Source organism: Pseudorasbora parva, chromosome 16, assembly GCF_024679245.1.
Source record: "Pseudorasbora parva isolate DD20220531a chromosome 16, ASM2467924v1, whole genome shotgun sequence".
NCBI classification, from domain to species: domain Eukaryota; kingdom Metazoa; phylum Chordata; class Actinopteri; order Cypriniformes; family Gobionidae; genus Pseudorasbora; species Pseudorasbora parva.
The window spans coordinates 31,922,179-31,937,116 of record NC_090187.1 but is presented as its reverse complement, the minus strand read 5'-3'; the positions used below and the strand labels follow the sequence as shown (position 1 = coordinate 31,937,116).

At 36.3% G+C, this 14,938-nt stretch overlaps 1 protein-coding gene across 1 annotated transcript in view; it reads left to right on the top strand.

Annotated features, from left to right (window-relative positions):
- Nucleotides 1-14,938, top strand: part of btbd11b (BTB (POZ) domain containing 11b) — an 88,707-nt gene that overhangs the window by 62,031 nt on the left and 11,738 nt on the right. Inside the window, exons 3-10 of the mRNA XM_067420290.1 lie at nucleotides 1,299-1,503; nucleotides 2,550-2,702; nucleotides 2,983-3,148; nucleotides 5,008-5,097; nucleotides 9,621-9,722; nucleotides 12,522-12,615; nucleotides 12,726-12,861; nucleotides 12,980-13,200. Coding sequence (XP_067276391.1) covers nucleotides 1,299-1,503; nucleotides 2,550-2,702; nucleotides 2,983-3,148; nucleotides 5,008-5,097; nucleotides 9,621-9,722; nucleotides 12,522-12,615; nucleotides 12,726-12,861; nucleotides 12,980-13,200 — 1,167 coding nt within the window. The remainder of the gene's footprint in view (nucleotides 1-1,298; nucleotides 1,504-2,549; nucleotides 2,703-2,982; nucleotides 3,149-5,007; nucleotides 5,098-9,620; nucleotides 9,723-12,521; nucleotides 12,616-12,725; nucleotides 12,862-12,979; nucleotides 13,201-14,938) is intronic.

Below are 14,938 nucleotides of genomic sequence, written 5' to 3'. Positions count from 1 at the left end.
AAAAGTTATTTCTCTCGGCAGCCATCTTTGAAATGCCTCTTGGGCATGCAAGTGTAGCATCTATCTCTTTGAATGGGGAAACATCAAATCATCCAAAACAGTTAGCCACTCTTACGATTAACTTTCATATTTGAAATCAGTCAACATCTGTCTCATAAATTTTGTTTCTAAATGCTCGAATCATGACAAAAAAATATTTTTTTCAGCCTGGACCAAGCTAACGCGCAGAACACTGGCTGTTTCTATAGGAACTGGAACTTGTAATGGCAGCTGCAATGACACAAGACTTTACCAAATCGGCAATTGGCTCTTATTTAGAAGGTGGGACTTATTCCACCATATTGCGTGTTGCCTTTCTCCCATTCATAGTAATTCGAGTGCACCGTATTAAAGTCTTTGGTAAAGCACATGGCCACTGGACTCTGGAGCAGTGGAAACATTTTCTTTAGAGTGACAAGTCATGCTTCTCTGTTTGGCAGTCTGATGGGAGTGTCTGTTTTTGGCAGATGCCAGGAGAGCGTTACCTGCCTGACTGCATTGCGCCAACTATATATAGTTTGGTGGAGGAGGGATTATGGTATGGGGCTGTTTTTCAGGGGTGTCCAAAACCACACACACACACACACACACACACACATGTTGGTCTATGTGGTTTACATGGACTCTCCATAGGCGTAATGGTTTTTATACTGTACAAACCGTATTTTCTATTCCCTTACACTAACCCTGCCCCTAAACCTACCCATCACAGGAAACATTCTGCATTTTTACTTTCTCAAAAAAACATCATTTAGTATGTTTTTAAGGCCATTTGAATTATGGGGACATTTGATATGTCCTCATAAACCACATTTATAGTGTAATACCAGTGTAATACCCATGTAGTTATACAAATTTGTGTCCTCATAAACCACATAAACAGGCACACACACACACACACACACACACACACACACACACACACACACACACACACACACACACACACACACACACACACACATATACAATTGTTTATAAAATATAGTCATTATTAATATTAGAACGTTATATAGGGTCCTGACAGGTATCCTCTGGCAATATTACATAACTTGTTTGAGAAATATTTAGTTTGATGGACTGGCCAAGAATTTCATTACTGACAAACATGCTGCCGAGGACCCACAAACAGCTGACTAGCAGGCAATGATTGACAGAGTTGCTAATTTTTTATGCTATAACATTAATGCAACGACAGTACTGTCCTTCAACATTTACATCATTCCCCACAAACCAAAGGTCTCTTGTGCCCCCGACAGGTGATTTAGTGTCCAGAGCCATGCATCACCTCCAGCCTCTGAGCATAAAGAACCACAGCAACGGCACTCCGCTCCCTCAGAAGAGCAGCCTGATCCACTGGGAGCCCGAGGCTTTATATACGCTCTGCTACTTCATGCACTGCCCTCAGATGGAGTGGGAGAACCCCAACGTAGAGCCCTCCAAAGTCACCTTACAGACCGAGAGGTGAGGGGACTTCCATTCTTGTACCTACTGTAGGCGATGCAAAGTCTGGGTATTTTTGTTAGGGAGATTTCTGATTGATGCGGTCGCTCAAGGTACTTACCTTATGCCAAGCAGTCATTTATTCAACTTGACACTTAATATGATGAAATGCAGAGGAGGATAAATGTGAAATACAGTGCAACAGACTGCAAGGCAAAGGCAATGCAAAGAAACGATGCCATGTTATGAATAAATGCAGAGTAGATGAAATACTTCCTGCTGAAAAATGATAGCATCATTGTAAACAATATTAAATACGTGAATATTTATGGGTTATTTAATTTGCTATTTTTTTCTCAGGATACATTGTGTTGCTCAACTACTAATAAGATTTAGTTTAGAATGAAATTTTTTTCTTTTCTTCCAAGGTCATGAAAAGGACTTTTGCTAGCTGAGCTGACTGAATCAGTCGCTGTGAGATTAAATCTTGCTTTTGTCTCTCTGTGATTTAAGGTTTTGAAGACCACTGTTGTTATCATTAATTAAAGTGAACTATCAAGAAACAATTTTATTCATTGAAATAAAATAAAATATAAATATTAAGTGAAAAACTTAAACTGAACACAATTAGAAGTGTTGCCTTGGCAAGAAGTTGAAGTACTAACATTGCTAACTGAAATAATACGGGAAATGAAAGGGTTAGTTCCGACATGGACAGTAAAGTGTGCATACACTTGCATACGCTCTCTGACTAAATATATCATATCTTAAACTGTGTTCCGAAGATAAACAGAGGTCTTACGGGTGTGGAATGATATTAAGTCATTAATGACATCAATTTCATTTTTGGGTGATCTAACCCTTTAAAATAAATCAATTTTGAATTATATAAAAACAACAAAAAATACAAACAAAATTACTTAAATGAAACAAATTAAAATTAAAGCTGAAGAAGTAAAATAAAATCTAGTTCAAAATGCTAATCTATAAATAATACTAAAATAACATTAGGAAAGACAAATGTTTTGTATGTACATGCAGTAATCACATATTGTCTCCCCCTGCAGGCCGTTTCTAGTACTTCCTCCTCTGATGGAGTGGATCAGAGTGGCTTTGGCACACACAGAGCACCGCCGCAGCTTTTCAGTGGATAGCGATGATGTTCGGCAGGCGGCCAGACTCCTACTGCCCGGGGTGGATTGTGAACCCCGCCAGCTGAAGTAAGCGTGCTGCCATTAAATTAACATCCAGCTACCAGATATTGCTACCCATCATGAGTGAAATGGAAATGGCTCATAAACAGCCTGTACAGGGAAAACAAGCTTAGTCAACCTCACACAAGCCCTTCACTGCACCATAACTGCTGCTTTATTGCTATTAGGCCAAGTGTTGTAATGAAAGATTCACACACAGATGAATATTTAACTTGGAATTTGTAAATCAAGCTTTTTTTGCAGAGGGTTAAGACATCAGAAAGATGTTTTTGTGTGTGTGCCGCAGGACGGATGACTGTTTCTGCGTGTCACGCAAGCTGGACGCTGCCTCCACCGAGGCCAAGTTCCTGCAGGATCTTGGCTTCCGCATGCTCAACTGTGGCCGCACTGACCTTGTCAACCAGGCCATCAATTTACTTGGGCCCGGCGGAATCAACAGTATGAGTGAGCAGGTTAGAATGACAATCACGTTTTCAATTCAACACTAATGATTTTGACATAAACAACATAAATGTTCAGAAATGCAAATCCAATCAGCATTAATAATGTTTTTTTTTTTTTTTTTTTCAAAATATAATGATTCGTCCATGTGGAAACCCCTTCCTAAAATATACAGTGCCATTCAATATATTTTTTTTTAATGAATACTTTTATTCAGCAAGGAAGTGTTAAACTGAATTAATGGCTGCTAAAAATTCAGCTTCGCCATCATAGGATTAAAGTACAATTTTAAAAGATATTTAATAAAAAAACAGTTATTATAAATTGCAATAATATTTCACAATATTTACTGTACTTTTGATCAAATAAATGCAACCTTGTATAAACCAAATTATACTGCGTGAGATTTTTTTTTAAAGTGTGACAAGAAAATGCAATACATATTTCCTCAATTCAATTGTTGCCTTTTTTTATTATCGTTGTACTTAAGCTAATTGTTAAAATATTGTTGGCAAGATATTTTTTACTTTTATATCAACTTTTTAAGAAATAGATTACAAAACTATTTGCAGAATTGTTTTTTTTTTTTTTTTTTTTTTTTAACATTTCTGTCAGTTGAATAAAATAAATCACAATTCATCCAAATTAAATTAATCCAATTATCCAGCAGGAATTAAATAGTTAAATCAAATATGTTGAATGTGATTGCAAAACATATGTTTCATTAAAAGGATAATTCACTTTAAAATGAAAATTACCCCATGATTTACTCACCTTTAAGCCATCCTAGTTGTATATGACTTTCTTATATTAATAAATAGAAGTGAATGTGAGCCCAAAATTTGAAACCCAAAAAAGTGCATCCAACATGTTATATATGGATATTGTTCTTATGGAAACCCATCACTTTGCTTAAGAAGGCCTTTATTAACCCCTGGAGCCGTGTGGATATCTTTTATAATGGATGGAGGCACTTTTTGGGGGGGCTTTAAATTTTGGGCTCCCATTTACGGCCACTATAAACTTGGATTAGCCAGGACATTTTTTTTATATAACTCTGTTTGTATTCGTTATTCGTCTAAAAGAAGAAAGTCATATACACCTAGGATGGCTTGAGGGTGAGTAAATCATGGGCGATTCAAAATAACTCATTTTTGGATGAACTAACCCTTTAATATCCTAGATTTACATGCTGACTTTGACAGCCTGTGACCTCTGTGGTAAGTGATTGTGTGTTGTAATGATCTTGGCCTGGTCTTGTAACCTAAAGGTTGTAGGTTGAGACCCCTAAAGTGGTTCGTTCATGAGAAACTGTCCCAGTACAAATGCCGGGGCAACTCCAGGTGCTAAAATCTATGTCACTTTAAATGTATAAAAGCAACTAGATAAATGTAGATAAAAGTCGAAAGGCTGCAGCCAGGCTTTAAATGCTTGCACGCATTGCTTTATGAAAGCCCAAAAAGAAGAAAAAGATTTGCACTGCAGGTTTCTCTCAAGATTCACAGTATTTAATGGTTAACTATATTAATCAGAGCCAGCTTTTAGGAAACATACCAGTGCTCTTTCCATTACTGATTGCTTTGCTCCGTTTTCGACCTCAGGGAGTGGAAATGTTTGCCATTACATTTGTTTCTTTGCTAGTTCACTTGTTATCTGATTTTCCAACTCTTGATTTCAGTAACATTTAGGTTTTCCAGTAGAGTAGTTATCAGCACAAGAAGACTCTTTCAGTGCTGGAATTATGTCCATATAAAATAGAGCAATGCATTTAAATGAAATGCTGCAGTATATATGGTCAAGTTGTATGCCATTACTCCACAATAGGAGAAGATGTCTGGCATATGCTCATTGTCTTATGTGTGTTTTCTAGGGCATGACTTCTCTGATGTATGCATGTGTCCGCGGTGACGAAGCCATGGTTCAGATGCTGCTAGATGCAGGAGCTGACATCAACAGTGAGGTTTGTGACTATATCGCTGCTGTGTTCACACATTAAGCACACTCATCTTGCTCATCATGTAGTTTCATAGTATTTGTGTTTTCTGTGTTGTGGTACAACAGGAGAAAACTCAGACTGCTTTGCATGCCCATCAGGGATTTGTCTGGGTTGCTTTTTGTTGGAAGTCACTGTCACTAGGCGTTGTTCTGCCAACCTCGGCCGTAGAATGTAGTACAGACTTCTCACTTACACACGCACTCGGTATTTGTCACTATTTCCAGCAGCGTCTCAGAGATGTTTTCAACACAAGTCATAGTTTTTAGTCACCTGTAGCAGGGAAAGGATATTGTTTGCAGCTCTGTCATAAAAATGTGAAAAGTTTATTGACGTTTGGCAGGTATCAGGGGCTGTTTTCCCACTCACAACTCACACCTTTAGACAAATCTGACTTTTGACATGTTTGTACTGTCACAACGTATGTAAGCCGGAAAATAAGGTAACATATTGATGCTATGAAGTTAACCTTCAGTTTTTAAACTTAACATATCAAAATAAGTTGACATAATTTGAATCGAACGGATGAACGGATCTGTACAAAGGAGTCACATGATCATAAATCAGTGTCACAGTTTTGCGTAAAGCAAGGATAGGCACTTTTTCGAGAGGCTAGCAATAGCAAGCTAGCTTTAAAAGCATAGGATCTTAGGTATAGTCTCCAACGCCATGCCTATTTCAAAACTATATTTTGAATATAGCCTATTTTGCCTATTTTGAACCCACACAGCCAGAGCAGAGTCTGCAACGGTGTTAAATTACCTTATGTCTCAAAGCACATAACATTACATTGATAATGAACGTAAACAACCTGCAGAGCTCTGACTTGTATCGCCTGACTGCTGCAGATTTATTTCAGCATTAATTTAAACCGAATGCAATGATTGGACAAAATGTCTTTGGTCCTGAGATTTCCACAGAATATATATACAGTATGTAATTGTTTATATATTCAGGATGTCAAAAGAGATTTAATGGGGTCATCAGATGCCCATTTTCCACAAGTTGGTATGATTCTTTAGGGTCTTCATGTAAAGTCTGTAACATACTTTGGTTAAAATTCCTCAATGTTTGTGTGTAAAACAACACCCTTTTTACCTCCTTAAAAACAGCTCTGTTCACAGCGACCTGTTTTGGTACATATACTTTAAATAATAATTAAATTACCCCTCTCTTCCGTGGGGTGTGTAGACACAAGACACATGAAGTGCTGCCGTTTGCGAACCGTTGACCACATCGCTCCAGGGACACTATGGCAGAGGAACGCTCTAAAGACACAGAAATCTCAAGTCGCTACCATTAGGGCTCTATACACGCAAATATGCAAACAGAGTTTCTTACACAACGACGGTGTAACACTGTACCACTTAGCAAAAAGTAAATCAGCTGACGTGTAATCTATCGATCCACTGTAGTACACGGAAATTCGGCAAACCAAGAAAAAATTTGCGCACTCACTGCTGCAGCTAAACACACTAACATACAGGCCAATTCCAAGTGCCCAATAACATATGAATTTTGTTTAGTTTAAATTCTGTTTTTATGAATTATAAACAAGGTTTAAAATAGACATGACTGCATAACTCTGGTCACTGTGACAATGGCAGCTATAGGAGCCTTTTAAGGAACTTGCTTACAGGCACATTAAAGGCACATTATAGCCCCTTTCACACTGCGATTCCAGCAAATACACGGATAATGCGACCCGGCTTTTGTTCCGCTAGATTTGGTCCATTCACACTGCCAGCGAAATACCGTAATATGTGCGCTTTCACACACAACACGTAACGGTCCCGGATCGAGTTGACATGTGACATCCGGATGTGACGTATAATGGCGAGCGATCTCAGCTTCAGCGCGGATAGTAAGGAGCTCCGTGGTCTCGACTTGTGTCCAGTTTGCGCACGTTTCTGCTTGTTTAATTTTAGTTTCTTCTTTATTCCGGGAATATTGCGGGTCCGACGTGCAGTGTGAAAGGGGCTTATGTGAATTACAGTGAAAAGAACCGTGATACATATTAAATGATTCAAAATTAATATTTAACACTTTATTAACTATTCGTCCAGCGATACGTTGAAATTAGAGTACATTATCTGTGCAACAAGTGTCACAGCAGTCGCTAAACGAATGGACAGAGTAACGTCATAACATTTTAAACATTTTAAAGGGGGCCTTGCTCCCCCTTACCTCTGTAACTTGCTTCTCCCCTTCAACCCTACTCGCTCTCTACGATCTGCTGATTCCAACTTTCTCGTTGTCCCTCGGCATCGCCTTGCTTCAATGGGGGGCAGATCATTCAGTGTAATAGCACCCAAATTATGGAACTCTCTACCCCGACCACTCCGTTTTGTTGCCACTATCTCTGATTTCAAATCCATGCACAAAACACACCTCTTTTCTGAATGTTATAGGTCTTAAAGAAATTTTTTTTTTTTTATTTATTTTTTTCCCACTCCGATTTCTGTATTATTATACTTGCACTCTTAATTGCCTACTGTTGTTCTGTCTACTCTGTTTGTCATTTGGCTTTATTGTTGTTTGTTTATTGTAAAGTGTCCTTGAGCTCTGGAAAGGCGCTATATAAATAAAACTTATTATTATTATTATTATTATTAAACACAGTTAAATGTATCTAATATGATAAACGAAGCTGCATTACCTTATACTCAAAATTATTTTTTATCATTGTAGGGTGGTTGTGTCCATATAAAAGTTATATGAAATTGAATTTTGCATTCGATGACCTCTTTCAAATTGCAAATTTACCGGCATCTAGTGGTGAGGTTGCGAATTGCAACTGCCCACTTCTCACCTCTCCCCTCTCCCTTTAAAAGTACATAGAGAAGCTATGATAACTGACAAAGGACAAACATGTCGTCGTCTGAGACAGCAGAAAGTGACTAGTGCTCTGTAGAGAAGTTTGTTGGTTTAGGACTCCTGTAGAAACATGATGGCGCAAAATGGCGACTTCACTGTAAGGGGACCTGAGTATATAGATAGAAATGGCTCATTCTATAGCCATAAATACATAACGGTTCATTATAAGGTCTTATACACCACTGAAAACAAGTATATTACACTGCATTGTCAATAGATCCTCATAAATATTACACACTGCACCTTTAACCAAAGAGATTTCACATCTTGATTCAACTAAATGAGGATGTGAAAAGAGAGTCAACCTATAGATTCAAGATATAACTGTGTTTATGAGAAAGATTGCCTACCGTAGCTTTAATTGATTAATGATCTAAAATAGTGCAAAATCATAAATCCCCTTGTACTTTCCCTTGTTTTACATCTCCTTTTTTGTTTGTCTTTTTTTTTACTAAAGCAAACAGTATGGTTTATTTTGTGATTTAAATTAACACAATCCCAGATTTTCAAAGTGGTTTCAAACATTTGGACCCCACTATATAGACACTACCTTTCAAATGCTCACCAAGGCTGCATTTATTTGATTATAAATACAGTAAAAAACATAATATTGTAAAATAGTTTTAAGGCCTGTTCACACCGAGAATGATAATTATAACAATAACTATATTAGTGTCCACACCAATGCATGATAACATTCTGTTTACTATAAGCACACACAGCACAGTTGTCGTTCGTCAACTGAAAAGAAGAAAAAGAAGTTATGAAAGTAATTGCAATGATATCATTCCTCTGCATTGTTATAGTTATGGTGTGGACTCTGCTATCCTTTTAAATTTAGAACAATTTTCAAAAATATAACTTTATCATCATTGGTGAAAATGGGCCTTTAAAAATTTTAATATCTCTTTTCTTTTTTGAAAGTTTAATTTATTCCTGTGATAGCAAGGCTGAATTTTAAGCAGCCATTATTGATAATAATATTAATGTTGACATTAATATACTTCGTATTATCATTGTTTTCAGTGTCACATGATCCTTCAGAAATCATTCTAATATGTTGATTTGGTGCTTAAAACAGTTGCTGCTTAATGTTTTACCGTGATACTTTTTTCCAGGATTCATAGATGAATAGAAAGTTTAAAAAAACCATTAATTTGAAATAGAAATCTTTTGTAACATTATAAATGTGACGTCTTTACTATCACTTTTGATTATTATAATGCATCCATGCTGAATAAAAGCATTCATTTCTTATAAAAGACCCAAAACTTTTCATTTGAATGATGGTGTATATATGTGTGTACATATGCATATATATATATATATATATATATATATATATATAATATATATATATATATATATATATATATATAATATATATATATATATATATATATATATATATATATATATATATATATATATATATATATATATATATATATATATGTATATACAGTGCAGGAAGCTCCTATAAAGTGGCAAAAAGGCATCTATCTCCATATTTTCAGCTGAGCGCAGCATCTCTTTGCTTTTCCCAGGACCATTTTTTAAAGGTCTCCATCTCTCTCATTTGTGCCCTGCTCTGTCCCCTGTACCTCCCGTAGGTGCCAAACACAGTGCAAAAGTACCCCTCAGTCTTCCCAGAGACCCGGCAGGCCACGCCTCTCACCTTCGCCGTACTTCACCAGCACATTCCTGTGGTGCAGGTAGTGACCTCTCTCTCCCAGCCGACCTCTCGGCAGATTTTTGAGCCAAACAGCTGAGTCAGAATAAAATTCCTGTAGCGGGTGCATCAGTTTTCTCCTGAAAATCTTGTCTGCATGAATTGGAGTGCTTGGTGCTCTCACGTACAACCATTATGATTCATTATGTGTTTGCTTGTTTCACTGTCATCTCTTGGCTGAGCTAATGCCTATTATTATAGGGATGGTTCCCCCAAAAATGAAAATTAATTTATCAATTACTCACTCTTATGCTGTTCCAAACCAAGCGGCAACCTCCCCCCGTTTCTCTTGAAGCCAATACAGAAGTGACTTAAACTGCAATTCGTCAACTGGACGCTAGAGACAGGCTCCAGAAGGGAGCAGAATCTCATTGAGCCCTATGTTAAAATGCCCTTTACAGTAGAAAAAACATATTTACAGCCTGGAAGAAATTGTGTTTTTGGTCACAATTGTGGTTTTCCCGCCTCTTTGCCCATTTTCAGTTATCCGGGAGTGAATCGTGGTGACGTGCTGCCAAGATGGCAACATCCGAATTGTGGCTTCAAAAATGCTCTTTAGAAAGCTACGGGTGACGTCATGTACAATACGTCCATATTTTTTTACCATCTTTCATTCATCTTCATCTTCTAATTATATCTAATCATATTTAATCGATCTATTTACCTATAACACTGTTATGGAAGCTTGTTACCGCCACAGAATAACTCACAATTCTGACTTTATAACTCACAATTCTGACTTTATATCACACAATTCTGACTTTATAACTCACAATTCTGACTTTATATCACACAATTCTGACTTTATATCACACAATTCTGACTTTATAACTCACAATTCTGATTTTATATCACACAATTCTGACTTTATATCACACAATTCTGACTTTATATCACACAATTCTGACTTTATAACTCACAATTCTGACTTTATATCACACAATTCTGACTTTATAACTCACAATTCTGACTTTATATCACACAATTCTGACTTTATAACTCACAATTCTGACTTTATAACTCACAATTCTGAGTTTATATCACACAATTCTGACTTTATATCACACAATTCTGACTTTATAACTCACAATTCTGACTTTATATCACACAATTCTGACTTTATAACTCACAATTCTGACTTTATAACTCACAATTCTGACTTTATATCACACAATTCTGACTTTATAACTCACAATTCTGATTTTATATCACACAATTCTGAGTTTATATCACACAATTCTGACTTTATATCACACAATTCTGACTTTATAACTCACAATTCTGACTTTATATCACACAATTCTGACTTTATAACTCACAATTCTGACTTTATAACTCACAATTCTGACTTTATATCACACAATTCTGACTTTATATCACACAATTCTGACTTTATAACTCACAATTCTGAGTTTATATCACACAATTCTGACTTTATAACTCACAATTCTGACTTTATAACTCACAATTCTGACTTTATATCACACAATTCTGACTTTATAACTCACAATTCTGACTTTATATCACACAATTCTGAGTTTATATCACACAATTCTGACTTTATATCACACAATTCTGACTTTATAACTCACAATTCTGACTTTATATCACACAATTCTGACTTTATAACTCACAATTCTGACTTTATATCACACAATTCTGACTTTATAACTCACAATTCTGACTTTATAACTCACAATTCTGACTTTATATCACACAATTCTGACTTTATATCACACAATTCTGACTTTATAACTCACAATTCTGACTTTATATCACACAATTCTGACTTTATAACTCACAATTCTGACTTTATATCACACAATTCTGACTTTATATCACACAATTCTGACTTTATATCACACAATTCTGACTTTATAACTCACAATTCTGAGTTTATATCACACAATTCTGACTTTATAACTCACAATTCTGACTTTATAACTCACAATTCTGACTTTATAACTCACAATTCTGACTTTATATCACACAATTCTGACTTTATAACTCACAATTCTGACTTTATATCACACAATTCTGACTTTATAACTCACAATTCTGACTTTATAACTCACAATTCTGACTTTATATCACACAATTCTGACTTTATAACTCACAATTCTGACTTTATATCACACAATTCTGACTTTATAACTCACAATTCTGACTTTATAACTCACAATTCTGACTTTATAACTCACAATTCTGAGTTTATATCACACAATTCTGACTTTATAACTCACAATTCTGACTTTATAACTCACAATTCTGACTTTATATCACACAATTCTGACTTAACTCGCAATTAAGAGGGAAACTCACAATTATCTTTTAAAATGTTTTATTCTGTGGTGGCAACAAGCTTCCATACACTGACGATTCAAAACATTCATAAAGAGATCATAAAAGAAATCCATATAAATTTAACAATTTAAGTATTAAGTCTCCTGAAGAGACTTAATCGCTTTATATGATGAACAGATTTAATTTTGGTTTTTATACACATATAAACATTGATCTGCGAACATACACAGAGCACTCAGATATACTATCAAATATAAGGTATATAAGGATATGCTATCAAATATAAGTGTGAATAGACTTTCAAAAGAGGAACAGTCTTTCATTAAAAATATCTACATTTGTGTTCTAAAGATGAACGAATGGGTTTGGAACGACATGAGTAACATGACAGAATTTTCCTTTTGGGGGGAACTAACCCTTTAATCTTAGCAGCAAGTTTATACACTAGTTAAAACCTCTCTCCTTCCTTTTATCTCAGCTCTTGCTGGATGCTGGAGCCAATGTGGAAGGCTCTCTGCAGGACGGGATGGAGAACTACACTGAGACGCCTTTGCAGTTAGCTGCCGCTGCAGGTAAGAAAGCTCACACTGCAGACCGGACAACAGCGCCACTTCCTTCTCGAATTACTGAATTATAAAACAGCGGGGCCACAAGAGAAGACTCAGCAGTTTGTTTGCTGTAGGGAACTTTGAGCTGGTCAGTCTGCTTTTGGAGAGAGGAGCAGACCCCATGATTGGGACCATGTACCGCAACGGCATCTCGACTGCACCACATGGAGACATGAACTCCTACAGCCTGGCTGCTGCGCATGGACACAGGTAACACACACACACACACACACACACACTTGCATCAGTCAAATACACACTCGAACACAGTCTCGTAATTTATTAATAAAACCTGCAAAATCGTATCATCCTCATCCTCGTGCTGCAGGAACGTGTTCTGCAAGCTTCTGTCGCAGTCGGAGAAGGGGAAGGCGGATGTTCTGTCTCTACAGGAGATATTGGCTGAGGGATCAGAGATGGAAGAGAGGAATTCCCTCAAGATAGAAGCAACCCGCACAGGGAAGGCCAAACTCAAAGCTCTAAGAGAGGCGATGTATCACAGCTCTGAACATGGTTATGTCGATATCACATTGGACATCAGAAGTCTAGGTCAGTGCTCTTATATTATCTACAGTAAAAAAATAATGGAATTACAATGAATTTGCAGAAAGTAGTTAGAATTTACACAGTGCTAATTTTTACTGTATAGTACGTGTAGCTTAAAGGGGACCTATTATCCCCCTTTTTACAAGATGTAATAAGTCTCAGATGTCCCCAGAATGTGTCTTTTAAGTTTCAACTCAAAATACCCCACAGATGTGTTTTGCCATGTTGTAAATGCCCATTTTTGAGTGGAAGGAAAAATATGCATGTGTCTTTAAATGCAAATGAGCTGCTGCTCCTGACCCCGCTTTCGAGTAGACGACGGAGCCTTCACAAATCGTGCCTTATGCACAAACGGTTTTTAAAGTAGTCACACTCTTTTCACACTGCACGACTGGGGTAGCATTCAGTTGCCACTGTGCTCACACAGACAGATGGATCGACGACAGGATCGGCTCAACTGCAATGTGTTGCCAAGTCCGCATTTTTATCTGCGGGTTGTTTGCCATGTCCGTGGGTTGAAGTGACTATTATGTGATATATAGATGCATGAATGCAAATTTTAGCAGGCAACCCTGCCAAAATAACACACATTTTACCCCTCAAACGCCCTTTTTTCCTGGAGAAGCTAAAATTGTGCAATGTGAACTCGACATTTGATACTTTGGCAAAAAACGAAAACATCTATTTGGTTTTGATTATCATTTTTATCGCAGTCACGCTCTTGTGAAATTGCAGTTATTCATCGTCCTAATAGTTTATCATCTGCATGCGACAGTCTAAAATTCTGAGCGCACACATCCGAAGCACGTGCGCAGAAAGCTGGATGTCAGTAATGTGAGTAATAATGAGTATTAAACAAATTTCTTTCACGTCTTATTGCACTTAAACTGTCAAATACACACAAGGTTATGTAAAAAAACACAAAGTTCAAATAAATACAGTTGGTTATGTCTGTGAATGTAAACAACAACTTCGAAAAAAAACAAAAAACTAACTGAAAATAACTCACAGCTCTTGATTGAATAACTTTAGTAGCTTTAATAAGAATACATTCGTATTAAAGCTACAACAAAAAGTTTTTTGGCTTCACCACAAAAAATAAGTATTATTAGTATTTTAATAAATATAAAGTCAGATAAGCAGTCAGTAACAAAATAAGATTAACAAATAATATTTTTAAATTTTTCAAAAAAGAATTAGTAATAAGTATTTAAAAAAGAATTAGTATAAGTAATGTAATACTTTTTAAAGAGCGAGAGGGTGTAATTAGTAGTAATCTAATTACGCTATTAAATATGTAATTAATAGCTAGTAATTAATAACTTTTTTTAGAGAAACTTACCCAAACACTGTGCATAAATTATGTTATGAGATAATTGTTTTAAATATAGTAATAGTTTTATTGTAGAAATATTAATTGACTGAAAAAATGAAAAATAGGCCACTTTTTAAATATGATTCTAAAACAGCGGAACTCAAATAATTTCTGCTATCTCAGTTTAATATTCAGGGAGGGGGAGGAGTGTTTGGGAAACTCGTTTGGAAACAGTATTTCATTTGATGCCACTAGTGTGAATGTGTGTGTTTGCTGCTTCTAGAACTGCTCAGATGGCTGAGCTCACTGTTGTGACATCATAGTGGAGATTCCGTTCTGGCAGCATAAAACTGCAAATCTGACTCTAGTTTGCTGTTGGTGTTTTAGGAGTGAATAGATCAAAAGACTTTCGAGACTTTCTAAAGA